The sequence below is a fragment of the Oncorhynchus nerka genome, linkage group LG24 (genome assembly GCF_034236695.1).
Source record: "Oncorhynchus nerka isolate Pitt River linkage group LG24, Oner_Uvic_2.0, whole genome shotgun sequence".
Classification (NCBI taxonomy): Eukaryota; Metazoa; Chordata; class Actinopteri; order Salmoniformes; family Salmonidae; genus Oncorhynchus; species Oncorhynchus nerka.
Window position 1 is genome coordinate 49,493,248 of NC_088419.1, and position 27,398 is coordinate 49,520,645.

The 27,398-nt window shown below is 41.5% G+C and overlaps 2 protein-coding genes and 1 non-coding gene across 3 annotated transcripts in view; all 3 read right to left on the reverse strand.

The window, feature by feature from the left end:
• The window catches only part of LOC115108071 (lysine-specific demethylase 4B-like), an 82,163-nt gene extending 80,596 nt beyond the window's left edge, over nt 1-1,567 (reverse strand). Inside the window, exon 1 of the mRNA XM_029632004.2 lies at nt 1,431-1,567. The gene's annotated coding sequence lies outside the window, so the exon portion shown is untranslated. The remainder of the gene's footprint in view (nt 1-1,430) is intronic.
• Nucleotides 1,568-1,819: 252 nt separating this feature from the next.
• On the reverse strand, nt 1,820-25,218 carry LOC115108072 (E3 ubiquitin-protein ligase UHRF1). The gene is made up of 17 exons (XM_029632005.2): nt 25,072-25,218; nt 18,485-18,647; nt 18,116-18,382; nt 17,716-17,876; nt 16,877-17,092; nt 16,478-16,593; nt 15,240-15,426; nt 14,050-14,173; nt 13,415-13,522; nt 13,139-13,243; nt 12,737-12,843; nt 12,096-12,258; nt 7,476-7,613; nt 5,913-6,033; nt 5,607-5,761; nt 3,743-3,841; nt 1,820-3,632 (listed from the first exon to the last, which is right to left on the reverse strand). The coding sequence occupies exons 2-17, from the start codon at nt 18,635-18,637 to the stop codon at nt 3,486-3,488; spliced, it is 2,367 nt and encodes a 788-aa protein (XP_029487865.1). The 5' UTR covers nt 18,638-18,647; nt 25,072-25,218; the 3' UTR covers nt 1,820-3,485.
• On the reverse strand, nt 12,571-12,708 carry LOC115108808 (small nucleolar RNA SNORA22). Its single transcript, XR_003860399.1, has one exon. It is a non-coding gene; the product is annotated as a small nucleolar RNA SNORA22 (small nucleolar RNA).
• Nucleotides 25,219-27,398: the final 2,180 nt, after the last annotated feature.

The window sequence follows — 27,398 nt, forward strand, 5'->3', positions numbered from 1 at the left end:
GTTTTACTGGTAATGGGGACATACGTAAATACCAACAAAATAACTGTTTGGTCAGTGTGGTGTGTAACCTTTATTTAACTAGGCAAGTCAGATAACAATTTGTTTTTATTTACAATGATGGCCTACCCCAGCCAAACCCGGACGACGCTGGGCCAATTGTGTGCCGCCCTATGGGACTCCCAATCACGGCCGGATGTAATACAGCCTGGATTCGAACCAGGCTTCTTGCACGGAGATGAAGTGTCTTAGACCACTGCGTCAGTGTTAACTATTGAACTGTACTCGAACGCTTAAAAGGCCGCAAAAAAATTGAAATACATTTTCGGTATAATTTTGTCATGGAAAATATTGGATATTGGTATCCGCCAAAAATGTATCGGTGCATCACTGATTAGAACACATTTAATCTAGAATAAAAACACTTTATCCCTGTCACTTCTTAGAATTCTTTGTGATGTTATTACTATACATAACCTGCATTCCATTTTTTTCCTTCATTTTGATTGTAAATACTATGGAGATGCGACATTGAAGAACACTCACTAACCTTGTTCTTAAATTCACTCATACACTTTTCTAAATTCTGCATGTGGTATATGGTATGACAGGAGACACGCACAGGCAGTTACAGCTGGCTATAAATAAGGAGTAAAAAAACTGGGGAGCTTAAAGCCAATTACGTTTTCTGACTGGCTAGCTTCACACAGAGGAGCTAGAAGTTGTAGCTAGCATTAGCACACGGACTAAACTGGACAACTGAATAGAGATTGAAAGTAGACATGAATAGCATCACGGAGTTATTTGTAGCGTTACTTAGCTAGCATAACTAGCACGTCGTTCAAGGTAGACGCAAACTATAGCTACGTGCAGAAATGGCTCGCGTGCACGAGTATGATGACCGTCGTGACGTATGTAGCAAACTCGATACTCAGAATGAACAGTGGTTCAGAAACAAAATATGACAAGTATGGATCAATCCCAAACGATTGCGTGGGGTCACTCGTGTTAGCACTAATTGCTAGCTACCTTGGTGCCAGAGATATGCAATTAAAGCTAAGCTAGCGTTAGCTACCTGGCGCTAGCAAACCACAGCTGACATTTCTTACAGCTATATTTGCTAGCTAAAATTGGTGTTCTTTTACACTACGTGTGAGAAAACGCAAATGTCAGCTGTTGGTAAAACTTTCAAACGGTAAGTGTCGAATGGCCGGTTATGAGTTCATTTGAATTGACAACCTGTACACTACCACCCGTGCGCAGCTACACAGTCCGCAGGCTGCCTTCCCCATTCCATAAAAGTCAACAAAACAACCACCACCATTGCTGCTGCTGGCTTAAGCTAGCTACAACTGTTTAGATCACATCGGAAATAACATTTGTATCTAAGTGCATTTGATCCCCCCAAAATTAAGCAAATCATGCAACATTACCTTTCGCAGCAAATTATTTTCCTTTCTTTTTCCTCAATCGATTTCTCGTTTTGTAAAATCCACACGATCGATTACGGTTGAGCATTAGCTAGTTGGTTGCACACAGACGAGCTCGGCCTCACGCCTCCTTCTCGAGCTTCAGCGCAATGATTGGCCAGACCATGTTTGTAGGTATTCCCTGGATACGTTAAAAGGTTTTATTTGGCTGATCTTGTTGATAGATGGATAGATGAACCAATAGCAAGAGCTAAAACAACATCCGGTTTTGAAGGGGTTAACTTCACGGAAGCGTCATTTTGCAATTTCTAAATTGACCAGAAACAGAATTACATAAACGTTTACATCAAAAGTCCTCTGACCGGTGTTTCTCTGAAGAAATTGACACTTGATCGAAATAGAGCCATGTTATTAGGAAAAGTGCAGCATCCTTTACAACAAGACGTGTACATATTTTCATAAATGGCAGAGAACCTATGGATTTCAGCCAGGCACCGCTTGCCAAAAATGTATTGTAAGATGTGGCAGCATAACGAATAAGCACTTTCAAAATGACACTTAGTTCTATGCAGTTATTGTAAAAAAAAACAAAAAACCCGACAGTAATCATAATATTTAACAAAAGGCACCATTTATATTCTTTATATCTCAGTAACATTTCAATTTTGCAATTTGTATTTTATAAAAAAAGGTTGAAGATGTATTGGAAAATTCTGCACTTGGGAAACCATGTGCAAGCAAGTTACTTCTAAAACTACAAACAACTAAAACATATACAATTTGAAAATATACATTTCCAGTATGCAAATGTTGTAAATATTTGGATATTACTAACATCTGCAGCTACTGGCATTCATTTTGCAATAAAACACAAGCAGAAATATGAAATTGAGCTAAATTAAATTTCTGGATCTTAAATATTTTTCTGTTGAACCAATACGGTCAAGTTCAACAGAGCTAGATGTTTTCCACAGCCCTGCCATGAATCAAAAGGTTGTGGCACACCTAAATGGCGAATTGTGCTCAACCCTACAATGGTTACAGGTTTACATCTTTGGGTTTGTTCAGATGGAAAACGTGTGCTTAAAGGGTTAAGGTTAAATACATTTTACAACTAGGAAATAATTACTACAAAATAGAAAAATCTGCCATTTCATAGATTAGTGAAAGGTATACGTTTCTGTGGAGTATTTTTGCTCTGCTCAAATTTAAATCAAATGTTCAGCAACTCCATCAGATAACACATGGCAAAATAAATGGAAAAAAGTTTTTTTGAAAGAGTAAACATACATTTTAAAGTACGTACATTGCTGGAATGTTAATTAATTCAACACATAAAATGATCACATCCACCACAACTAAATAATTTCTATAGAAAATAGAATAACTTTAGGGTTCAATATCAAATCCAAACCCATCATTCCTTCTATTATAGCCCACAGTCATGTACTCAAGCACAAGTTGTTAAGGATGCAGCAACACGTGATGCTACATGTAAAACAAGCCATTGAGCGATGGCAGGCACAATCTAAGATCAGGACATTAACTCAAACCCGGGATATGGAGGACATTTTCTCAAAACAGGGTTGCAACGGATTTATCAGTTGTGCTTCGCTTATGGAAATACATGAGCTAGGAACAGTACTATTGGACATAAAACTTAGAATATAAAATATACATTCTATAAAGGGAGTGTTTTCTAAATACAAATGTATGCAATTGATTAAAATCTATTACAAAATGTTCTGCGAAGTATCCATATCGTATACATCTTGTACATGTGCTTGAAGGAAATCAACTTGTGTATTGATTTTGGCAAGTCAAGTTAAAATGCATTGTTACAGAAGAACATTAGATACATTTGATCAAGGCAGTTTCATAGCTACAGTTCGTTACAAATAGGACTGGAGAAGATGGGGTGGCATTTCAGCGACCAAACAGACAGCGTTTTACATTTGCTAATTATATTAAGAAAAGTTTTTTGTTGTTGCCTGTACTGCTTAACTGCCCTCATAGTTCATGTAGTCCACATGCTGGTCAAGCAGCTGGAACGAGTTATCACCGTCCACTGCTGTATCCTGGGAAGAACTGGTTGAGAATGGCTTGGAGGGGTTTGTTGACACTCATTGGGTTGTTTTTGCCCAGATCGTGCCTGCATGCTGGGCAAGAGTACACCTCTGCCTTGAAAGACCGCTGAAGGCATTCCTAAAATAAATGAAAAAAATGCACCTTGCAATACCTCTTGCTAAATTGTTATTGCTCTTAATGGAAGGAAAGGAAAAATCTCAGTGCAAGGCTAGCAAAGATCAACTTACCCTGCAGACATTGTGTTGGCACTCAGTGGTGATAGGTTGAAATACCACTTCTTGGCAGCATATACACAAGAAAACCTCCTCGACTTTATTCAGGAATTTCTGGAAATGCAAAAATAACTGTTAAGTACCTAGTACCCAAACCATAGTAAGTGAGGAGATTGAGACATTAAGAAGCTGAAAAACAAAAGTATTTTTATGCATGCCATTTCCTCCTGGTTGCTAAAATTCTAATAGTTAGCCTAATTTCAGTTTGTGACAAAACAAGCAAGTATAATGTAGAGAGCAGGGGTCTCCAACAGGTAGATCCACCTTATTTTTCTCCCCCATTTTATTCCATCACAAACTGTCATATACACAAAGCTCCCGGCTACTTTCCAAACATATCCACATTTACATTATCCCACCCCTGGTTAGCCACTATTGGCTTAAAAAAGCTAACCGTAACAGTATCTGCATGTCTGTTTGGTGTGCACGTTTGTTTACCCCTCCTTATGTAGCCAGTTAGCAATGCTAATGATAACCGTCTTGTGGGCAGACAAACTTTCCCCAAAAACTTTTATATTTTTGATTTAACCTTTATTTCAATATGGCAAGTCAGTTCAGAACAAATGTATTTATAATGACTGCCTACACCGGCTAAACCCGGACGACGCTGGGCCAATTGTGTGCCGATCTATGGGACTCCCAATCACGCCCAGTTGTGATACAGCCGGGACTGGAACCAAGGTGTCTGTAGTGATGCCTCTAGCACTGAGATGCAGTGCCTTAGACCTCTGCGCCACTTGAGCGCCTTAATTAAATGTTAACTGCAGAGTAGGCTTACTTGTGAACTATATTATGATTATTTGTATCAACTGGGCGGCCTTTGGTTTTACAAACTCTGCTATGACGTGACGCAGCAGTTGGCCCAACAGAAACATCAAAACCAACACATTCCTCTCTTTCTAGATTCGCAATTAAAGAGGATTTACACAAAGCCAAATGTATTTGTTTTTCCAGACCTCAAATTGTCTTTTGATGTAATTTACGCATTTGACATGGACTCAGAACATCCATTTGTTGATCCTCTACGAATAATTGTAATTTTGAGTAAAATGTTTATCCCAAACCACAAAAAATAAAAACAAGAAAATTATGGGGCCTGTCAGGCCAAATATGGATAATTAACCATTATAAAAAATAATTAAAAACAAGGTTGGAGACCCCTGGTGTAGAGAATCATTGTTCACCATATCTAAACTGCTGTGAAATATATTTTCCATAACCAGTTATTGTATTTTCAGCTTGTGTACAAAACAGAAAGACAGCATAGAAATAGCGCATATAGAACAGATCTACTGCTTCTTAGACTTAATTTCAATGAGAACGACAGATCCAAGACTATTTCCATGCAAATTTAGTCACGTCGCCCTAAAAAAAAGTGACATATTGGACATTTTACAGGGTGATCCATGTCGCTCTACCTGCATGCGTTAATACACCACCTAAGCTTATATTGGTGTAGTGATGAAGATAATCGAAAGAACCAGCATTACAAGGTTCAGATTAGGGTTCTACGGATATCCGTATCGCAATACTAGGAAGAAAAGGAAATAAAGCAGACTTAATTACTTGAACAGTCCTAATGATGGAAAAAAACTGCCTTGTTATCACCCAGTCACGTGTTTATTTCACAAGCTATAGCACACAATATTTTACATAAGGAACATAAGAGCTTAGATTGCTTTGTTAAGGAAAATCTGGTCTAGTAGTATAGTGGCACATGTATCGTGATAACCCTAGTTCAGATGGTCACAACAAAGACCAATTGGCTTTGCATTGGCATAAATTCCAATAATGTGAAATCTGGAAAGGCTTTTCTTACCGGGCCAAGGGCCAGAGACTCCATGGCTTCGTCCCACACCTTCCTGTTGGGCTCGTCGTCCTTGATCCAGTCCTTCTGTTCTTTGGTCAGTTTGTAAGCCTCCAACTTCATCTTCTTGGGAGTGCCCTTAGCTGGCGATGACTTCTCTTCAGCTTCTGCAACAAAAAGGCCACCAGTGTGTCAGAAGACATGTTAAATTATTATATTAAAACATTTGCAGCTGTATTCTCAGTCGGAAATCTGAACTCTACCAGTGTCTTGTGTGGTTAAAGATAATTCTAGATCTACTTTAAAGAAGTCACTCACCATTAGACTGAGACTTTCTTTTCCGCTTCCCTTTGGTGGGCGTTTCAGTTACCTCCTCGTTCTCCTTCTCCTTGTTCTCCTTCTCCTTGGCAGCCTGGGCTTCCAGATAGCCTTCTGGATACTGAAACCAAACATATTCCTCAAAACAAGAGCTTTAACTGCATAATAACCTGAGCTACAGTTAATACTTGGTTGCAAAAAAACTCATTCACCTAATTTCAGTTAGTCACAAAACAAGAAATGTATGTGAATCATGGTACAATCTAAACCGTTGTGTGGTTGGAATAAACAATATTATTAGAACAAATATTTAAATTCTATAAAATTATAGTTATGACGATATTGATATTTGACTCCAAGTACCAATTCGCAAAAAAATAAATAGCTAGGTAGCGTTGGCTATACCTGCGTCAAAGTTCATCCTGTAGCTTGTTCACCATCTTTTTAAATAGTTAGCGAACATGTTCAGTACTTTTACTACCACGACTGGTCAAAAGTAATTCTCTGCAGCAGACGTCCGGTGAGTGTATATATTTTTTGATACACCACCCTGTTCAATTGATCACTCCTACAGACAGTCGCATGACCGTGTCTTGCTACAAAGCATGCAGAGGCATTCAGTTACTGTTCGATTAAAACGCAAGAGTGGACAAAACGAGTGACCCAAGAGACTTTGAGCGTGATATGATCGTCTGTGCCAGGTGCGCCGGATCCAGCAACTCAGAAATGGCCACCCTCCTGGGCTTTTCACGCACGACAGTAGCTAAGGTTTACCGATGAATGGTGCGACGAACAAAAAAAACTCCAGTCAGCAGCAGTCCTGTGAGCAAAAACAGCTCGTTGATGAGAGCGGTCGAAAGAACGGCAAAAGTTGTGCAAGTTAACAGGCGGGCCCACAAACCAACAAATTACGGCACCGTACAACGGTGCTTTGCAAAACGGCATCTTGGAACACGCAACCTGATCCTTGTCACGGATGGGCTATTGCAGCAGAAGACCACAACGAGTTCTACTCCTATCAGATAAAAACTAAAAAGCAGTTCCAGTGGGCACACGATCACCAACACTGGACAATTGAGGAGCTGAAAAAAGTTGCCTGGAACATGACCGCGAGTTCAGTTTACTTGAGTGGCCTGGCCTGCGCAGTCCCCAGACCTCAAACCAATAGAGTATCTTTGGAATGAGATGTTCACAGCATGCCTGTACCGCCGTTCAATCTGCAGCAACTGTGCGATGCCACAGCAACATTTCCAACACCTTGTAAAATGCCCTGAAGAATTCAGGCTGTTCTGGTGGCAAAGGGGGAGTCCGACCTGGTACTAAGAGGTGTGTATCTAATAAATGTTTTGAACACCAAATCACAAAACATATCGGCACCTAAGTATTGTTATGTCTCTTAAAAAAAATATATAATATTTTTCAGCTGGTGTACAAAACCGAAAGACACGCTTACATTTTTTTAAATTAAGACTTGCTGTCAATGACATCTATAACTCACATTTCTATGTAAATTGTGTCAGGTCGCCGAAAAAGCTACATAATAGACAATCCATTTCGCTTTACCTGCATGGTGAGTCCCAGTTTCTTGATGCGTTCCTTGCCGTCCCGGGTCCATGGCGCTGGCTCGTCGTCATTTCGTTTAAGCAGATACCTCCAGACGAGGAAGCCAGACTTGCCCTTCTCTGGCCAGTATTTCACCACCTGGAAAAGAGACAGGCATTTTGTTTAGTCGGCATGGAACGGAGATGCCATTTACACTTGGTATTAATATGTGACTAATATAGAGACAAGACATAATGACAACCGACAAAGATTCATTTTATTAATATTTTTAAATTAAAAAATAAAAATCAGGATAGAACAGCAGCTTCTGGTAAGAAAAAGGGTGGCGTTAATGCATATTTGTAAACAAAAGTTTGTGCACGATATCTAAGGAAGTCTCAAGGTTTTGCTCGCCTGAGGTAGAGTATCTTGTGAGAAGCTGTAGACCACACTATTTACCAAGAGAGTTTATCTATATTTCTCATTAACCTCACATGGTCTCTCCTATCATTGCTATGCAGACGACACACAATTAATCTTCTCCTTTCCCCCTTCTGATGACCAGGTGGCGAATCGCATCTCTGCATGTCTGGCAGACATATCAGTGTGGATGACGGATCATCACCTCAAGCTGAACCTCGGCAAGACGGAGCTGCTCTTCCTCCCGGGGAAGGACTGCCCGTTCCATGATCTCGCCATCACGGTTGACAACTCCATTGTGTCCTCGTCCCAGAGCGCTAAGAACCTTGGCGTGATCCTGGACAACACCCTGTCGTTCTCAAATAACATCAAGGCGGTGGCCCGTTCCTGTAGGTTCATGCTCTACAACATCCGCAGAGTACGACCCTGCCTCACACAGGAAGCGGCGCAGGTCCTAATCCAGGCACTTGTCATCTCCCGTCTGGATTACTGCAACTCGCTGTTGGCTGGGCTCCTGCCTGTGCCATTAAACCCCTACAACTCATCCAGAACGCCGCAGCCCGTCTGGTGTTCAACCTTCCCAAGTTCTCTCACGTCACCCCGCTCCTCCGCTCTCTCCACTGGCTTCCAGTTGAAGCTCGCATCCGCTACAAGACCATGGTGCTTGCCTACGGAGCTGTGAGGGGAACGGCACCTCAGTACCTCCAGGCTCTGATCAGGCCCTACACCCAAACAAGGGCACTGCGTTCATCCACCTCTGGCCTGCTCGCCTCCCTACCACTGAGGAAGTACAGTTCCCGCTCAGCCCAGTCAAAACTGTTCGCTGCTCTGGCCCCCCAATGGTGGAACAAACTCCCTCACGACGCCAGGACAGCGGAGTCAATCACCACCTTCCGGAGACACCTGAAACCCCACCTCTTTAAGGAATACCTAGGATAGGATAAAGTAATCCTTCTCACCCCCCCCCCTTAAAAGACCTAGATGCACTATTGTAAAGTGGCTGTTCCACTGGATGTCATAAGGTGAAAGCACCAATTTGTAAGTCGCTCTGGATAAGAGCGTCTGCTAAATGACTTAAATGTAATGTAAATGTAAATGTCTCATAGCTGTTATTTACCACCACAAACAGATGCTGGAACTGAGACCGCACTCAATGAGCTGTATACGGACATAATCAAACAGGAAAACGTTCACCCAGAGGTGGCGCTCCTAGTGGCCGGGGACTTTAATACATGGAAACTTAAATACGTTTTACCTCATTTCTACCAGCATGTTCAATGTGCAACCAGAGGGGGAAAAGAGAGAAAAAGCTCTCCCTCCCACTCCATTTGGCAAATCTGTCCATAATTCCTGTTTACAAGCAAAAATTAAAGCAGGAAGCACCAGTGACTGTCAATACAAAAAAAAAAGTGGTCAGATGAAGCAGATGCTAAGCTACAGGACTGCTTTGCTAGCACAGACTGGAATATGTTCTGGGATTCGTCCGATGGCATGGAGTACACCACATCAGTCATTGGCTTCATCAATAAGTGCATCGATGACGTAATCCACACAGTGACTGTACGTACATACACCAACCAGAAGCCATGGATTACAGGCAACATCCGCACTGAGCTAAAAAGGGTAGAGCTGTTGCTAACCCGGACGCTGATAAAAAAAATCCCAATATGCCCTCCGACGAACCATCAAACAGGCAACGCGTCAATAAAGGACTAAGATTGTATCATACTTCACTGGCTCCGATGCTCAGCGGATGTGGCAGGGCTTGCAAACTATTACAGTAAGTAAGACATTTAAACAGGTCAACTGATTACCAGGACATGTACTCCGAACATCCGTTGACAACATGGCAAGTCTCTTCACTGACATTTTCAACCTCTCCCCGTCTTGAGTCTAATACCAACATGTTTCAAGCAGACCAACACAGTCCCTGTGCCCAAGAACACTAAGGTAACCTGCCTAAATTACTACCAACCAGCAGCACTCACGTCTGTAGCAATGACGTGCTTTGAAAGGCTGGTCATGGCTCACATCAGCACCATCATTCCAGAAACCCTAGAACCACTCCAATTTGCATACCACCCCAACAGATCCACAGATGATGCAATCTCTATTGCACTCCACATGGCCCTTTCCCACCTGGACAAAACAAACACCATAGTGCCAAGCTTCCTGCCATCCAGGACCTCTATACCAGGCAGTGTCAGAGTAAGGCCTTAAAAATTGTCAAAGACTCCAGCTACCCTAGTTATAGACTGTTCTCTCTGCTATCGCACCACGGCAAGCAGTACCGGAGCACTAAGTCTAGGTTCAAGTGTTCAAATCAAATGGCTACCCAGACTATTTGCATTGCCCACCCCTTTTACGCTTCTGTTACGCTGTTATTATCTATGCAGTCACTTTAATAACTCTACCTACATGTACATATCATCTCAACTAACCGGTGCTCTCGCACATTGACTCTGTACCGGAACCTCCTGTATATAACCATACAATTGTTATTTTATCGCTGCTTTTGAATTATTTCTTACTTTTATTTCTTATTTTGGGGGGGTATTTTTCTTAACTGCATTGTTGGTTAAAGGCTTGTAAGTAAGCATTTCACTGTAAGGTCTACCCACACCTGTTGTGGGGCTGCAGGGTAGCCTAGTGGTTAGAGCGTTAGACTAGTAACCGGAAGGTTGCAAGTTCAAACCCCGAGCTGACAAGGTACAAATCTGTCATTCAGCCCCTGAACAGGCAGTTAACCCACTGTTCCTAGGCCATCATTGAAAATAAGAATTTGTTCTTAACTTTTTGTGACTAGGGGGCAGTATTTTTATTTTTGGAAAAGTAAACGGGATATTTTGTCAGGACAAGATGCTAGAATATGAATATAATTGACAGTTTAGGATAGGAAACACTAAAGTTGCCAAAACTGATATTGCATGCGAAAGCCTGAGAAAAATCTAATCTGGAAGTGACTCATCTTTTGAAAGCTCTGCGGTCCAATGCGTCCCTATTGAGCAGTGAATGAGCCATCAACCAGATTACTTTTTCTCCGTATTCCCCAAGGTGTCTACAGCATTGTGACGTAGTTTTACGCATTTATGTTGAAGAATACCCACCCGTAAGCGGCTATATTGCGCAAGTGGTCACCTGATGGCTCTCGCGTAAAATACAGAGGTAGGCATTATTCCAATCGGTCCTACTGAAAAACCAATTGTGCCGGTGGATATATTATCGAATAGATATTTGAAAAACACCTTGAGGATTGATTATAAACAACGTTTGCCATGTTTCTGTCGATATTATGGAGCTAAATTTGAAAAAATTTCAGCGTTTTCGTGACTGCAATTTCCGGGCGATTTCTCAGCCAAACGTGAAGAACAAAAAAAAAAGGAACATTGGCTATCTAACTGGGAGTCGTGAGTGAAAACAGCTGAAGCTCAAAGGTAAACAATTTAATTGGATTGCTTTTCTGATTTGTGACAAGGTTGCCTGCTCCTAGCTGGACAAAATGCTATACTAGGCTATCAATAAACTTACACAAATGCTTGTCTAGCTTTGGCTGTAAAGCATATTTTGACAATCTGAGATGACAAGGTGATTAACAAAAGGCTTAGGTGTGTCTCAATATATTTCACTTGTGATTTTCATGAATAGGAATATTTATGTCCGTTGCGTTATGCTAATTAGTGTCAGTCGATGATTACGCTCCCGGACCTGGGATGGGGAGTTAGAGGTTAACTGACTTGCCTAGTTAAATAAAGGTAAAAAAATATATATATATTTAATTTTTATTTAGTTATTTTCTCATCCCAGGAATTCACGGTATTACCAGCATAGCACACAAGGGGGCGCTAAAAAAGCCCATTGGGACTTACCTGAATGCTAACAAAGTTACCAACGAATAGTGAAATCACAGCCGCTGTTAGCTAAATGCTAACGAGCAAAAACTAACAAATTAATTTCAAAGACAGGCAAAGCCAGCTCCGTTATAAAAGCAAAGCTAGTAGCTACCAAATGTAATTGTCAGTGAGTGTGGACATTTACAAGTGAAAGTGAATGAGAAATTGTGCAAATGAATAAAGTTATGCTGTTCTGAAGAAGAAAAAAGAAAAACACTAGCAGGAATATAAAATATATTCACTTCAAATAATTAGGTGACGGCCAAATACCCCAGTATACTGCCCAAGCCTAATGGAACTTCATTTCACATGAAACATAAAAAAATCCCACCTTGTAGATTCCATCGTATCTGTTGCCATCTTCCGGGCTGAACTTGCTGTGTTTGCGGCCCTTGGAATTGCGCACCACCCTGACCGGCTTGCCTGCCTTCCAGTCTTTTGCCGTGGCCCCATCCTTCTCGTTCACCGATGCGTTGCAGTTTAGAGCCAGAGCCCTGTGTCACAGGCAAATTAAGAGTTGAGTCTCATTTGAATTAATCAAATTGTGGACTGCAGTGAATCATCAAATAAACATTCACAGTTTAAACATAAGACGTGTCCTATTTGAATCATTGCATTCTAGCAAATCAATAAAAAAGGTGAATTGTTGAAACTGTTATTATGACTGTTAAAAACAGTCACAAACCAGTGCTCAAAAGAGGCATAGACATGCAAAGCCAATAAGCCCGGCCATCGGAATATCCCCAATATCCCCCTCATACAAAACTACTGCATCACCCATACACAAGGTTAGTGGCTTGGGAAAGAGTTGTCCTGGTCCGCTGAATACATGTAGGAGAGAAGATTGCTCCCCCAATGCAGAGGTAACAGACCACACTTCACTGTAGCACAGATACGGAGACCAGGGAGAGCTACACAAGCATCCGTGGGTGTTCTCTGTGCAAAGAGATCTGATTAGTTTAGCTTACTAACCTGTTCATATTGGTGAGCTTCTGATCACACGACTGTTCGGCTGTCCTCTTGTTGCCAGACAGATCTCGCCCTCCAGAGCCGGTGTAGGTGAACTCGTTGCCGTCATCCTGGGACCAATTGAAAACCAGCGTTAGTGCAGTGACCTTTCATGCTTACGGTGTTCCATCCCTGCAGCTACAATGTTGGGCATGGGGAGGGGGGGCCTGTAATAGATGTACATGTGCACCACAGGTGGCACCTTAATTGGAGAAGACTGGTTCATAGCAATGGCTGGAATGGAATAAATTGAATGGTGTCGAACAAACATGTTTCCATGTGTTTAATACCATTCACGCCATTATTATGAGCTGTCCTCTCCTCGGCAGCCTCCTGTGATGTGCAATATGGAAGAAGTCTAAATACCTGGTCGTCTTCATAGCCCCCAGCCAGCACTAAGGAATAAGCTCCATCGTTGCTCCTCCCGTGGATCCCAGCAACATGTGGCCTGTGGCAACCAGACTCACTCACCTGCCAAAACAAAAACAGAGGAGCGAAAATGTCAGCGGACAACCTACTAGGACCTAGTCATTGAAAAATGATTTTGGTCAAATGATGTTCATTTTTGGGGGTACATTATCCCAAAAAATACTGCAGTTATCGCTTTCCTTTTCAGCCTACTGCAAAAAGGCGGCAACTCACCTGGACCCTGAACTTCCAAATACTTCCGACCGGGACGCCAGGGACAGGGCCGTAGTGGTTGGAAGGAACAATAGTGCACTGTTTGCTGCGGCCAACACAAGCCATGCCCTGATAGGAGAAGAGGTAGTGTAAAAACACAAGAATGTACTCAACTAACAACAAATCTATGCCATGTTTAGAAGTGTGACAGTGGCCGTGTCTGAAATCTAGCTTGCCTACTTAAATTGTATACTAATTGTACAAAATTATTTAGAACACTGTTTAGTAAAAACAAATCGAGTACGCAACAAATATCAGCATACTAAGCTCATCCTATTAATGCTCAATTGCGTTGATTCCCGCAATTCTTTCAGTTTAACACAGCGCATCCCCTCGCCTGTTGTCAGACACGTGGGTCTCAAACAAGGATTCTCTTCCTCAACAGTGTGTAACGAATTCGACTAGATGAAAAGCCGGAATGTGTATGACCACCTGGCATTTAAAACGTACATTTTTGAAAATTTCACATACTATAAAACGTTATTTTTTCACATACTCAAAATGCCTACTATTTAGAAAGCAAGTACAGTTATTCAGACAATGTACTTTTTCCCACTAAGAGGTACGCCCACAGCACCATTTCTAAATTCCCTTACCTTTCCCCAGTCCCTCTGGCTGGTTGAGCTGGCGGACGCCATCTTGGATTTCTTCTTGCTGTCCTTGAGTTTCTCTCCTGCTAGCACCACCTCACTAGCATCGTTGCGGCACTCGGGACAATACCTAGAGGTATTGAAATAAATACAGATCAGAACAAGCAGGCAACAACAGAACAGCCAAAATGTGTGATGCAATTTCAAAACCACTGCATCACACATGTGGAGACTTAATAGTGGCAAAAGAAAGAGTTGTGCTGGTCCGCTGAATACAGCTCCACCAATGCAGTGGAAACAGAACACACTTCACTGTAGCACAGCTATGGAGACCAGGGAGAGCTACACAAGCTTCCGTGGGTGTTCTGACAAAAAGTCATTTGGACAGTACACCAATGACTTGTGCTCACGATAGAAAGCTGATAAAGCTCGAATCAAAATGGCCAAATCAAAGCAGCTTGAAGAAACCATCACTTTCTCACCTCAAACTCCAATTAGAGGCAGTTTTAAGTGCCATCTGACACATTGGTATGACTATGACTATCACATAAGCAGCACTAGAAGCTGGCAACGGCCAGACGGACAGAATACCAGCCCAGACTGTACTGTAGTATAGACCAATTTGTGTTTACAAACAGACGTCAAGATCGGTACCAAAAAGCTCTGTAGCGGGATCGCTTATGCTAAGGTCGGGAGCTTGACAAACTTAAAGATTCCACTCAAACTCTTCAGGTGTTGGATTCATTAGTCCACTGTTGATACGGTCCTAAAAATGTTTTGCACGTCAGCAATCAAGTTTAAAGATACTGTGACACCTTATGTATTATGAAAGGTCTGTATGCTGCATTTTGAATGTTATATCATTTTTGTGATTCTCTCAAATGTTCTGTCGATTCCCAGGGTCATTTCATGTTTTCATTTGCATTTGAGCCATTGCCGTTCAAGCAGGCAGAAATACAGCCGGTATGGGGAGTTTTGCATCATATGACGCAAAAGACATCACGCTGGCTATGAGAATTAACATTTTGAAAGTTCTACATCTTGAAAACTTAGATTTGCTGACATGAAAACATTTGGGACTGTATCAACAGTGGACAATTTTGAAATTGCATCTGATCGTATCCACAGTTTTTTCTGAAGCCTGGAACCTGCGCGCAACTTTTCAAGACGCGGCAAGGAAATGGGTCTATACTGACCAGTCGTCGTCATCGGGGAGGCTGGTCAGTCGGGGGTTGAGGCAGTAGATGTGGAATGCCATGTCACACTCGTCACACAGCAGCTGCTTGTCCGGGTCCTGCTTCACGCCACATACATGGCAGTTGCACCAGCGGCAGTTCTTCTTGGGGTCATCTTTGCAGTGTTTGCACTCGGGTCCGTTTGACCCTGGAGAGAGCAGGATCGAAGAGAACGTCAGCCTTTTTACTCATCTTTAAAACGGGTCCTGTAACCCGTACTGTAAGAACTGCACCAGTGTACTAGACGTATGCAATTAAGCATACAAAACTGTTACGTACTTTGTAAACCACTAGGACTAAGAGGTTGGTGTGCAGCCATGGCAACTAGCATGCATCTTATGCATCATGAACCTTGTCTACATTAATCCCAGAGTTTCTATGGTAACAATAGCGTCTTGTCCTGTTCTAACATCTGACACCACTGTTAAACTACAGCCTACTTGCAGAGAAATGTTCACAATTTTGCATGTGCTTTACATGCACTCTCATCCCTCATGAAAATCAGTCCGATAAATGCACTCACTGACTCTACACGGGGAACAGACTAGAGATGGACTGTATGAGATGAAATAGAAACTATTGCGCATCATTGTACCGGTGTATTGGGCGAAAGTCAATTATTCACATACAATTAACAGAATTCCGTCATTTTACAAGATGAAAGCCTCAGCAACAGTTAAAACATTACATTTCAAATGTGTTGTGTGTGTCAAGCCTCGAAATCAGTGGCTATTGGAGAGTAATTAGCCCCTAGACCTTCAGCTTTGGGACACTTGTGCATATGGCGGAGGTGCGATCGAACGCACAAATGGAGGGCCGAGGGGGAGATTTGGTATTCAGATATTGCTTCTTTTCAGGAGATCAACGATCATAGATCATTCACTCAAACTTGACATTTAGAGACCGGGAACAATTTAATGCATCACAATAGGAAATACTGCTTTTTACACATTGTAGGAACCTAATATTCCACAAAGTACTTTGTATATCTCAATGAAAGGTATTCGTAGCAACATTTTAGCTTTTATAATTCCTTTCTAGGGCTTCAAAAGTAGCTTGAATTCATATAGGCCCAAATACAGGCTGTATCTCAATCAATTCTTATTTTTAAATCTGGTACTCCTAAATTGTTGTGCTCCTAACTTTAAACTGCTACCAATTACATTTTATTTAAAGCCCTGCAAACAGCTCCACCTTACTTTTCAATGGGCTATCAGATCCCGCTCCGGATCCATCCAAGCCTCCAGGCTCCTCGATTTTGTAGATCTCAGTCAAGAACATAATGCGACAGTCGTTTAGGGAGTCACCGGCAACCCTGAAATAAACATGAACTCTAGGTATACCCTTCATGGTCCTAATATGTAAAACAATTATATAAAATGGCAAAACTTTGACATTAACATAATACTAAAGTACAAACCATACAGTGTAGATGTATCAATACTGTATAACAAGTAATCTATGAATTTCAACAAATCATTAGAACACACCATACAATCAGATGAGTCACTGAAATCCTTTAATGCCATTACCATCATGGTATGACCCTTTAAGAGGAAGGGGTTTACAGCGGAGACTAACAGAGCCAATTATATTACCCCAGCAGTATTTTGGCGTAGATCTCGTGCACAGTGCGTGTCTCCCTCTTCTTCTGGATCTGGGCGTCATACCAGTAGCCGCGCTCTTTGGGTTCGTCTGGGTTGAAGTTTACCATGACCACCATGCCCACCTCCAGCTGGTGCCACTGGTAGACTGTGCGGGCGCGTGGGCGTACATCCTTGGACTGCAGAGGCACCACTCCGTTCTCTGGGTAGCTAGAGAGACCACACAGACATAGGCAGTGTCAGTATTCAGTTCAGACACACAGCAGGTGCTTCCTACATAATGGTGCTTTTGTAAGATGATTGTCATATCGGGAGAGAACAGAAGCGGGTCAAATAAGGTGTTTGAATTCTGAGGGCCTTGACTGCTGGAAACACAAGCAATGCGAGTCATTGTTAATTTCAATGTTCCTCCAGTTCTTACACTTGTTTTGCTTGCAATGTGACAGAGCAATGTGCAAATTATCAAGCACAAATGTTCTATTTTCCAATTGCAGTGTTATGGAATTGCATATACTTTCATCAGAAAGACCGATGGAGTGGGACTGCACTCAAAAAAACAATACATAAAAAGTCAAGAGTAGGAGGAAATGGAACAAATAAAGCACTCTGCCGTGGATACGGAAACCAAGTGGTACCCTGTGGTATTGACACCCTGGCGCCAAAAAGCAATGCCCCCATTGGTCCAGCTCATCGATAGACAGCAACACCTTCCACACGGACATATTCAATCGTTTTTTCTATACATGTTCATTATGGGTAACTGTCAAATGTCACCAATGAGGCATAATGTCTCCAAACAGATCTTTAAAATACGGAATACATGAAGTTCTCACTCTTCATATTTGACATGGTAGTGAATAACTTCCTCTTCGCCGAGTTTAGAGTCAGAGCCCTCTTCCTCTCCAGGTGTCTTTGTGGTCTTTGTAATGTTCACAATCTGGGCCTCAAACCAGGCGCCCATGTTCAAGTCTCTGGCGTCAACAAACTCATTAATCTGAAAAAAAATGGATATTGTAAAGTGACCCATGCAATGCTACTGTCACAGATTAAACATCTGTATTGCAATTTAAAATTAAGACTTTTCACAATAGATGCAACGCCAATTCAAGAAGGCTCCACAATATTGAAGCTGATTTACCATTTTACATGTATCCAGCTAAAAGCATCCTTTCACTCCATCAAATGATACCAATACAGCAAATATTCATCCTTGTAGAGATGCTCCATGTTTACCTTGTAAAAGCCAAATCCCGGGTCGACCAGGTCTGGTGTGTCTGTTTGGGCAGAGGTTCCGGCTGCTTGCACCTCTGCCTCCGAGTGGGTCGAGCTCTTGTCCGACTCGCTCTGTGCCGAGCCACAGCCAGAGTCAGAGTCAGAGAGCTCGGCCTCTTTGTCCTTGCTCTTGAGGACAGCGGCAGGGGGCGTAGCCTGTCTAACAAGGAGCTGCACTATATCATTCAGCCCCACATTGTAATCAAAGATGGTGTGGCTGTCCTCCATCTGGGATCAGACAAAGAACATACACATTCAGACATGATCAGTAAGGACCCCAGCAACTCTGTTGTAACTGAATTGAAACAGAAAAGTAGTCATCTGCCACACCTGCTTGCCCCGGTAAAAGAGCCTCTGTCTTTCTGGCTCAACCTTGAAGAGCTCCGAGATCTTGAGGCGCAGTTCATCCACCTTGGTGAGCTTGGACAGGGAGTCAATCCGATGAGTCTCCTTGCCATCCATGGTGCGCACTTGAATCCACATTGCAGCTGCCCTGTGCAGAAAGGAGCCAAACTGTGGGTTAACAGCAGCATGGCATCTAATACACTCGAGTTGAAAAAGCAGTGTCGTTCAATGTTTCTCCACTTCTTTCCTTTGAGTACTGTGCCAACTATTGATTAATACCATTGATCAAGTGGATCAATAATCAATGTCAGTAAAGAAAGGCTTCCAAGTAATTTCAATTCCCAATGACAAGGCAAATCAACATTCAACAAACATGCCATACTGATTGTAATACAGTGTGGAAAACTGGATTACTAAGCCACTCCTACCCCTTTTAAATGCAGCTACTGCAACCCCATCCTTGTATCAAACAAACAATGTGGCTTCACTTCCTGACAATGTTTTAAGCACACTGTTTCAACACATTAACTGCCAATTTATGCTTGATCCAAAAATGGCTTCGTATGGAGGGTGTGACAATTGTGGAGCCTCCGGAGGCATGCAGAGGCCAAATTGAGCTGCGTACCTCATCTCCGTGCGCCTCTCAGATTTCTTAATGCGGGGGGCTCCGTATAGCTCCGCATTGACATGATTGGTTGACGATGGGTGGGGGCGGGAGGTCGGGAATAAACACAAACTCACTTCCTTGACAACAGCGCTGCTGTGCAAAACACAAGTCCTATGGATGCCCTGACTTCTACAGAGGCTGTATCACCATAAACTCTGCAAGGCCAATGTACACGTCAGATTGACCACGCGGCGCACAATTCGCCCAGCGTCGCCCGGGTTAGGGCTTGGCTGGGGGAGGCCGTCATTGTAAATAAGAATTTGTTCATAACCGACTTGCTTAAAAGTCACAAAAAAAATGTTTTTTTTTAAACATGTACTGTATGTGTAGATAGTACATTTTATGTTTTTAATATATCAAACTTTGTACATTGATTTTGACACATTAAACTGTTTTGACATTGGGCTATTTATCTAAATGTCTTGTCAACGGGAAGCAGCGGCAGCAACATTTAACTTAGGTTTTAGGACTATAAATTGAACGTTAACATTTCCAAATGGTACTGTACTTCAATCTGGTAAAAAAAAAATAATAATAATACTGTGACACATTTTATGATACCTGAAATCACCAAAACGGACTTGCCCTGCCTAAACATAACTACTGACTCGAAACTACAACATAAGCTAAGTACAGCGTACACTACATCATTTTGGGCCCCTACTCGGGGCACCGCAATCTCTGGTTCGTTCAGCCATTCCTATGGGGTAAATGAATGAGGAAATGGGGTTTTGGGATAAATGCTGAAAATAAGGTCTGAGGTTAACACATGCTTAGATCTTATAGGTTTTGTTCTATGAGATATTAGTCAGTTAACATGACCTTTATGAAGCCTTTGTGCATGTTTTGATTACAAATGCTTCAAAATTCACAAGTGACACTAGCTGATGATCTCATAGTACTAAACTTAAGATCTAAGCCAGTGTTTACCACAGACCTGATCAACAATAAAAACATTAAGTTCCCCATAAGAATTGACCAACGGGCCGTGGTGGAGTTGGCGTCTTTTTGTAGGCACTATTACTATTGGTGCTGAGAGCTCGCCAGAGAAGAAGCCAGTGAAATGACGTTTCGCAACACCCAGAATGTGTAGACTTGAGCACGAGCGATGACAAACTCAAGGCCTTAAATAAACGGTTTGGTCCACCAGCCACTGTGGCAGGTAGATAAAATATATAAATTCTACCAGCCACGCAGATCTTTAAACCAGGCTAAATATTTTGCACCAAACTAAAAAGAATGACCAAACATTGTAATGTTTCTAAAACAAGAAAGCTTGTGAACAAAAATGTAAATATCCGAGAAACAGAAGGACAAAGTTTCACTTTGTAAACTTGAGTAAAATACACATTTTATGCCTGTGCGCAACGCCCCAAAAAAATTATCCGTTCTTCACTGCTCCCCTGCCAGGCAAAGTTAACGCGCCCGTTGGGTTGTAGGATTTGTATTTTTATGCCATTAGCCACTATGTAACAAAAACAGCAGATATACTATAAAGCCAGCTACTGCAGCATTTTCAGTACACCAACTCACACATGCTCATATTTTACTTTATATTCACAAATGTAATACTTGCACTGTAGAGCCCTGAAAATTGACCACCCGCCACGTGGCAAGTGAAATATACTTTCTTGCACGCCAATAAATAAATCTACCTGCATTTGGCAGGAGTTAATTTTATGCCCTGCTAGTACTAGTAGCCTATGCGCTTGCCTTTAACTAAAGTATCAAAATCGTTACAGCGCTGATGTTCACAAGCAATGTTAATCAATTCAAAATGTTGGTTAGATGGTGCAACTCTGGCAAGTATAAATGTTCAGTCAGACATTCACGAGGCTTGCTTTTGAGCCACATCTCGTTCTAGCTACGCTAACAATGACATTGTTTTAGCGAAACAGCATAGTATCAAGAATCTTCACAACCAAATTAAGAATCTTGTGGTGGGACCCGTCTGTGCCACATGGTTTAGGAAAGAAATCCGTTTAATATGAGGCTCAGCGATGTTAAGATTGAAAGTCGTGTAGTGCACACCCAGCATAAGTTATATTTGACAGCCCATTTGTTTTATTTTACATTAGCTAGCGAGCTTAGTGTTCAGCTGGGAGGGGGCTAGTTTCCTCTGGTCAGCTGGTGGCGCTAGGATGGGGCACACACAGGATTGGAAATTAACACCCGCTAAATGCAGGTAACAGACTATCATTGGCGCGTAAGAATGTCCATTTCATCAGCCATGTTGGCAGGTGGTCAGAGAATTTGGGGACTTTTTTTTTTAAAGGTATAAGTTAGTTGAATTGACAAGAAAGTCTATTAAAGTGTAACTTTATCCTCGTGTTTCTTGGCCAGTTAGGTTTTGTTCACATGGGACACACCAATGCCCAGGTGTCCCATTTTGCTGACGACCCTCACGGCACCGCCCACCGATGTCTTAAGGAAAACAAAAGCAAAGAATTCGGCAAACAGTGGGAGGGTAGTCAAACTAGGTTGTTTTTCAATGTTAGTTTGAGTTCACAGTCAGAATATTTTCCATCACATAAAGTGCATACCCAAATTACCATGGTAACAGCACATCTCTTAAAGCGACAGCTGAACATTTGGCTCACCTAATCATTGTGAAGGGATACCTCCAAAAAAACTTATGAACTTTGTCATTTTTTATAATTTGACCACTCAAATACTTCAATTGTTCTCCTAGAATGATTTGTATGCTTCTACATTTCTACTTAGATGGACAGCGTAGAGCCCTGAACTATAAAAAGTAGGGATGCCGGATATAAATTGGTGAACATATCGGAATCGGCCGGCATCAGCTAAAAATGCCAAAATCGGTATCGGTTGATGTCTAGTTTAACGCCGATGAGCAAAACCGATGTCAAAGCTGACGTGCATACCTATATAAATGTAGGTTCATGACAATGACGCCACATAAAAATGTACTCTATACGTGCAACACAGCATTCCTAAACTAGCCCACAATGTCTGCTGTGTGGATCAAGCAGTCATTTGAAAGGGGGGGGGGATTCCTTGTCCCATAGCATTCTAGCGACTCCTTGTGGCGGGACGGGCGCCTGCAAGCTGACTTCAGTCGACAATGTTTCCTCCGACACATTAGTGTGGCTGGCTCCGGGTTATACGAGCAGTGCGTCAAGAAGCAGTGCGGATCGTGTTTCAGAGGAAAGCGTGGCTCTCGACCTTCGCTTCTCCCGAGTCCGTAGGGCAGTTGCAGCGATGGAACAAGACCAACTACCAATTGTATATCACAAAATTGGGGAGAAAAATGGGTAACATAAAAACATTAAATACATTGATAAAACTTTACAGGCGCAGGTCAATCATGAAATGAAGCTATACATCCCATTACTTAATAGAAATACATGTCTTGTTTTACAATCATTAGAAAGCAGGCTCATACGTTTGTGTGATTTTTTAATTATGTCTGGTAAAAAAAAAATCCACTCAGAATACACATTGTAGTGGCTGTACTTATGTTAGCAAGCTACTTAGCCAGTTTACTTTGACTTGTTAGCTAGCTACATACAAATTAATCATAAAACATTATTGGGGAAACGATTTATAAGTAGCTAGCTATTTAAATATCTCAACCAGGGAATTTTATGTATGCTTCAAGAAAGTGTGCCATTTGCTTTCTCGGCTGGTTAGGGAAAGGGGATACAAAAATGCATTCAACCAAAATGTCTTCTGCATTTAACCCTACCCCTAAATCAGAGAGGTGTGGGGGGCTACCTTAATCAACATACATGTCATCGGTGTCCGGGGAGCAGTTGTTGGGCAGAACTGCCATGCTCAATGGCAGATTTTTACACCTTGCCTGCTCGGGATTTCAAATCAGCTCTTAACCGCTAGGCTACCTGCCTATTGGCGTAGCTAGCTATACAAGTGAATATTAAAATCTGCAAGTAATATCTCCATAGCTGGCGTAAACAAACCATTTTGCAATAGCTACCTAGCTATCTTAGTAAGTTAAGCTAATTTAGTTCTATGTTGACTAGCTAGTCATACTACCTAACAGCTAATGGGTAGCCATTGAAATTCAGAATCTAGCTAGAAGCGGCTAGCACCCACACATCTAGTCTTGATTAAATCAGGCTGTAATACAGAATTTCTATATAAAACAAATGGCTGCAAAATTGTACCTTACAAACCAGAACGTTTAAAAATATATAATTGTATTAACTTATTCCACCTGTTGTGTCTGTGCAGTTTGATCTTCAGCAGCTCAAAATATCTACAGGAAAGTATTGTTTACCTGACTTAAGAGAGCCAGTAGGTATATGGTTTATATACTGGCACCGAGGTCAAATTAATTTTGTTTTGAATAGTTGGTTCCCCTCTCATCAATAGCTACTGAACCAAGCATGACATGACCATGAAAATGGTATGTTCTGAATCTGGGGATCGAAACAACGACGTGTGAATTTTTGATTTTTTTTATAAGATTTTAAAAATCATTCTCCATCCTCCTGATTCAGAATATACAATGTTCATGGCATGCTTGGTTTAATTGCTTTTGACAAGAGAAAACCGAATAGTGGAGCAGAGACCAGGCTTTGTGGAATTAAGCGCAAATGCGCATGTGTCAATTGAATCTCAACAAGGAAACAGTCGCAGGGTTCTACGCTGCCTTTTTTTAAATATATTTTTTTACAAGGAGCTAAGTTGAAAATGTAAGAGCAAAAATAAAAATGAGCACAATATTTGAGGTATTAATAATATAAATGGTTAGCAATTAAACATTTTTCCCCCCTGCGGGCACACAAATAAAAATTCCATGTATAACAGGAAAATATTTAGGTGCATATGTGTGTTCAAAATGATAGCACTAACAGTCTGACTACACCGCTGGCGTGGAGTGTTACAAAATAAATGTTGAAAACTATATTATTCAATTATTGCACCCACTGCGCATGCCAACAAGCATCTACGTTGCCATGGACTAAAATAGAAGTCAGTTCCATTTCTGACGCAGATCGCGCTGCAAGTCCTGCCTCTACCATCTCATTCGTTTATAGAAGCATTATTTTTATTAGCAGTCCTTCAATCTTCTCCGTGCAACAGTTGGGACAACGGGACAATTCTGGGTGCAACGCATTTATTATCCCTGGATTGGGGTATGTTTTCCAAGCCAAATCTTGCTGCTGGCTTGCTGTCTTAATCTACACAGGAAACCTGTCCGACCCTAGTGCTGCTGACCCTAGTGCTGCTGACCCTAGTGCTGCTGTAAGCAAGCGGATCGGAACTACTGGCTACCTCGGTGCCAAGCCGAACCATATACTGTACCTACAGGATCTCTAAAAAGTTTAATAAAGATTTTCTTCCAGTTGATATGGTCTCATTTCGAGCAGCTGAAAGATAAACCGCACAGATAACCGGTAATGTAACAGAGCGCCGTTTAAATTGATTTTATTTAAAATTCTGGCTTGTATGGAACATTTACGATATCAGGCAATAGTTTCAGCAGTCTGATTTAATCAGGCGGTTCTACACAATTGGTACTTACATAGGTAGTTATAGCCTGACTAAATCAGACTACTGGTGGATGTGGTAATCGACATTGACAGCACACCACGTTACATTAGCCTAGCTACAGTAGCTAGATAACGCGACAACATAACGAAGGTTAGTATCTAATCAATTGTGGAGTTGAAGTAGCTCGCTAGGTAACCAAATTAAATACTATTACATTGATCACACTGACACGTACCTAGTGAGTAATGTGAAGCATGTAACGTTAACGTTAATTTCCCTCGACAAAGTTTAACTAGAATATTTCGAATTCACCCTACCAAATGTTAGCAAAGTTAACGTTAGCTAGCTTATCCACTGTGCCAAGTTTCAGCCAGCAACTTTCAAAATACCAAACTTGTCAAAGTATAAACATTTATATTACCTGTTTTTTCTTCCAAATGTAGATAATTAAATGACGTTTAGTAAACCGTCAAACTTAATCCGTACACAATTCCTCTGTATAGACTGCTTTTAGGGGGACTGAATCAATGAGAATCTTCAACAGTGATTCCCCGCCTGCCAAAAAAAAACTTAGTTTCACTATTGGCTATTACCACTTCTGAGTTGCTCTCTGAGGGGCTATAATGCCTGTCAATCAAAACTGTGTCCGGAGTTTAGCCTCAGCGCGCGAAACCAGGGTCTCTTGTCTTCCGATAATTTGGCGCGAGATTATGTAAATTGCAGTATAATCAAAGACAGAAACGGGACTGTGTTTAACAAAGTTCTATCGCCACATTATGTCTGAGAGAACACCGATCGGAGTTTGACACCACACGATAGATTGCAGAAACCAAAATAGCCGTTTTTGTCAGATCTAACAAAAAAAATGCATAGAAGCCTTGCTCAGCATAGAAAACTGTTTAGCTAGGGATTGCTACAGCCATGTGCTGCTGGCGCGTGATGTTATGCGTCCAGTGTTCCTGTCTCGTAGTTCAATTTGGCGGGAGAATATCGTGTCAAGTGTGAACACAATAGTCAGTTGTTGTTCACAGGACGTTATGAGATAAAAGACTAATCAAATTGGACAGTTTACATATCCCATAATCGTTTTTACCTACAATGTTTCTTAATGAAAGTGTTTGTAGACTAACATTTGATGTTGATCGGGATGAGTGTTTGTTGTAGGTTACTACTAGGACAAATAATGTGGCAAGGAAGTACCACCAGGACAAAGTTTAATTTTTTTTTCTCATTCTATTCTTGATTTTTATGCCTCTCGTCCATCCTAGCACCAAAACCATTCACCATGTCTTAAAGGACAACATCCTGCTCTACATTGTTCTAACTAACCACTGCATTACATAATTGGCTCTTTCTAACCACTTGTATCCTCTCTACCAAGTCCTAACATGCTGGCCAAACCGCCAGCATTGCGTGCACGAGCGTTGCAAAATAAATGTACACATAGTGCCTTCAGAAAGTATTCAAACCCCTTGAATTCAAATGTGTCACTGTCGAGACAAGTATTTTCTTAAGTCACAAAATAAGTTGCATGGACTCACCGTGGGCAATAATAGTGTTTAACATGATTTTGAATGACTACCTCATCTCTGTACATACAGATAATTGTAAGGTCCCTCAGCCCAGCAGTGAATTTAAAAACAGACTCAACCACAAAGACGAGGTTTTCCAATGCCTCATAAAGAATGGCTCATGTTGGTAGATGGGTCAAAATAAAATGTAAAAAAACAGACAATGAATATCCATTTGAGCATCGTGAAGTTATTAATTACATTTTGGATGGTGTATTAATATACCCAGTCACTACAAAGATACAGGCGCCCTTCCTAACTCAGTTGCCGGAAAGGAAGGAAACAGCTCAGGGATTTCACCATGGGGACAATGGTGACTGTTAAAACAGTTAGCGTTATGTGGCTGTGAAAGGAGAAAACTGTAGTTACTCCACAATGCTAACATAATTGAGAAAGTGAAAAGGAAGCCTGAACAGAATGCAAATATTCCAAAACATGAGTCCTGAAAACAGTTATGTTTGGGGTAAATCTAAATCAACACGTTACTGAGTACCACTCCATATTTTCAAGCACAGTGATGGCTGCATTATGTAATGTGTATGCTTGTAATCATTAAGGACTGGGGAGCTTTTCAGGATAAGAAAAAACAGAATGGTGCTAAGCACAGGCAAAATCCTAGATTTTTCACCCACACTTCTAGCGCGCATCAACGAGCATCTGTGTAGCCAGGCGCTAAAATAGAAATTGGTTCTGTGTGACGCGCTCCCATCTCATTGGTTTTTAGGAGCATATACCAACGTGGGTGATTGAAAGGGGGAGGTCCGCACTCCAGTCGGCAGTGGTTAAGCACCTTAAAGTTGGTTGCCAACCGCCATAAAGTCCAAAGAAGAACACAGTTAAAGCACACAGTGCTTGAAGGAGGAGAGGTGACTAGAAACAAACTTTTACCCTTTTATCTGTGGATTAATTGTCAAGAGTATTTCAGATAAAAACAACCTAATGTTTATATCCCAGGACAAATTAGCTCGCAACAGCAAGCTAGCGAGCTAAATTGCAATAAATGTTTCAAGCTTCGACCTGTCCCCAAATTAATATGAACTAAAAATCCAAATAACTTCAGATATTTATTGTAAAGGGTTTAAACACTGTTTCCCATGCCTGTTCAATGAACCATAAATTAACATGCACCTGTGGAACTGTCGTTAAGACACTAACAGCTTACAGACAGTAGGCAATT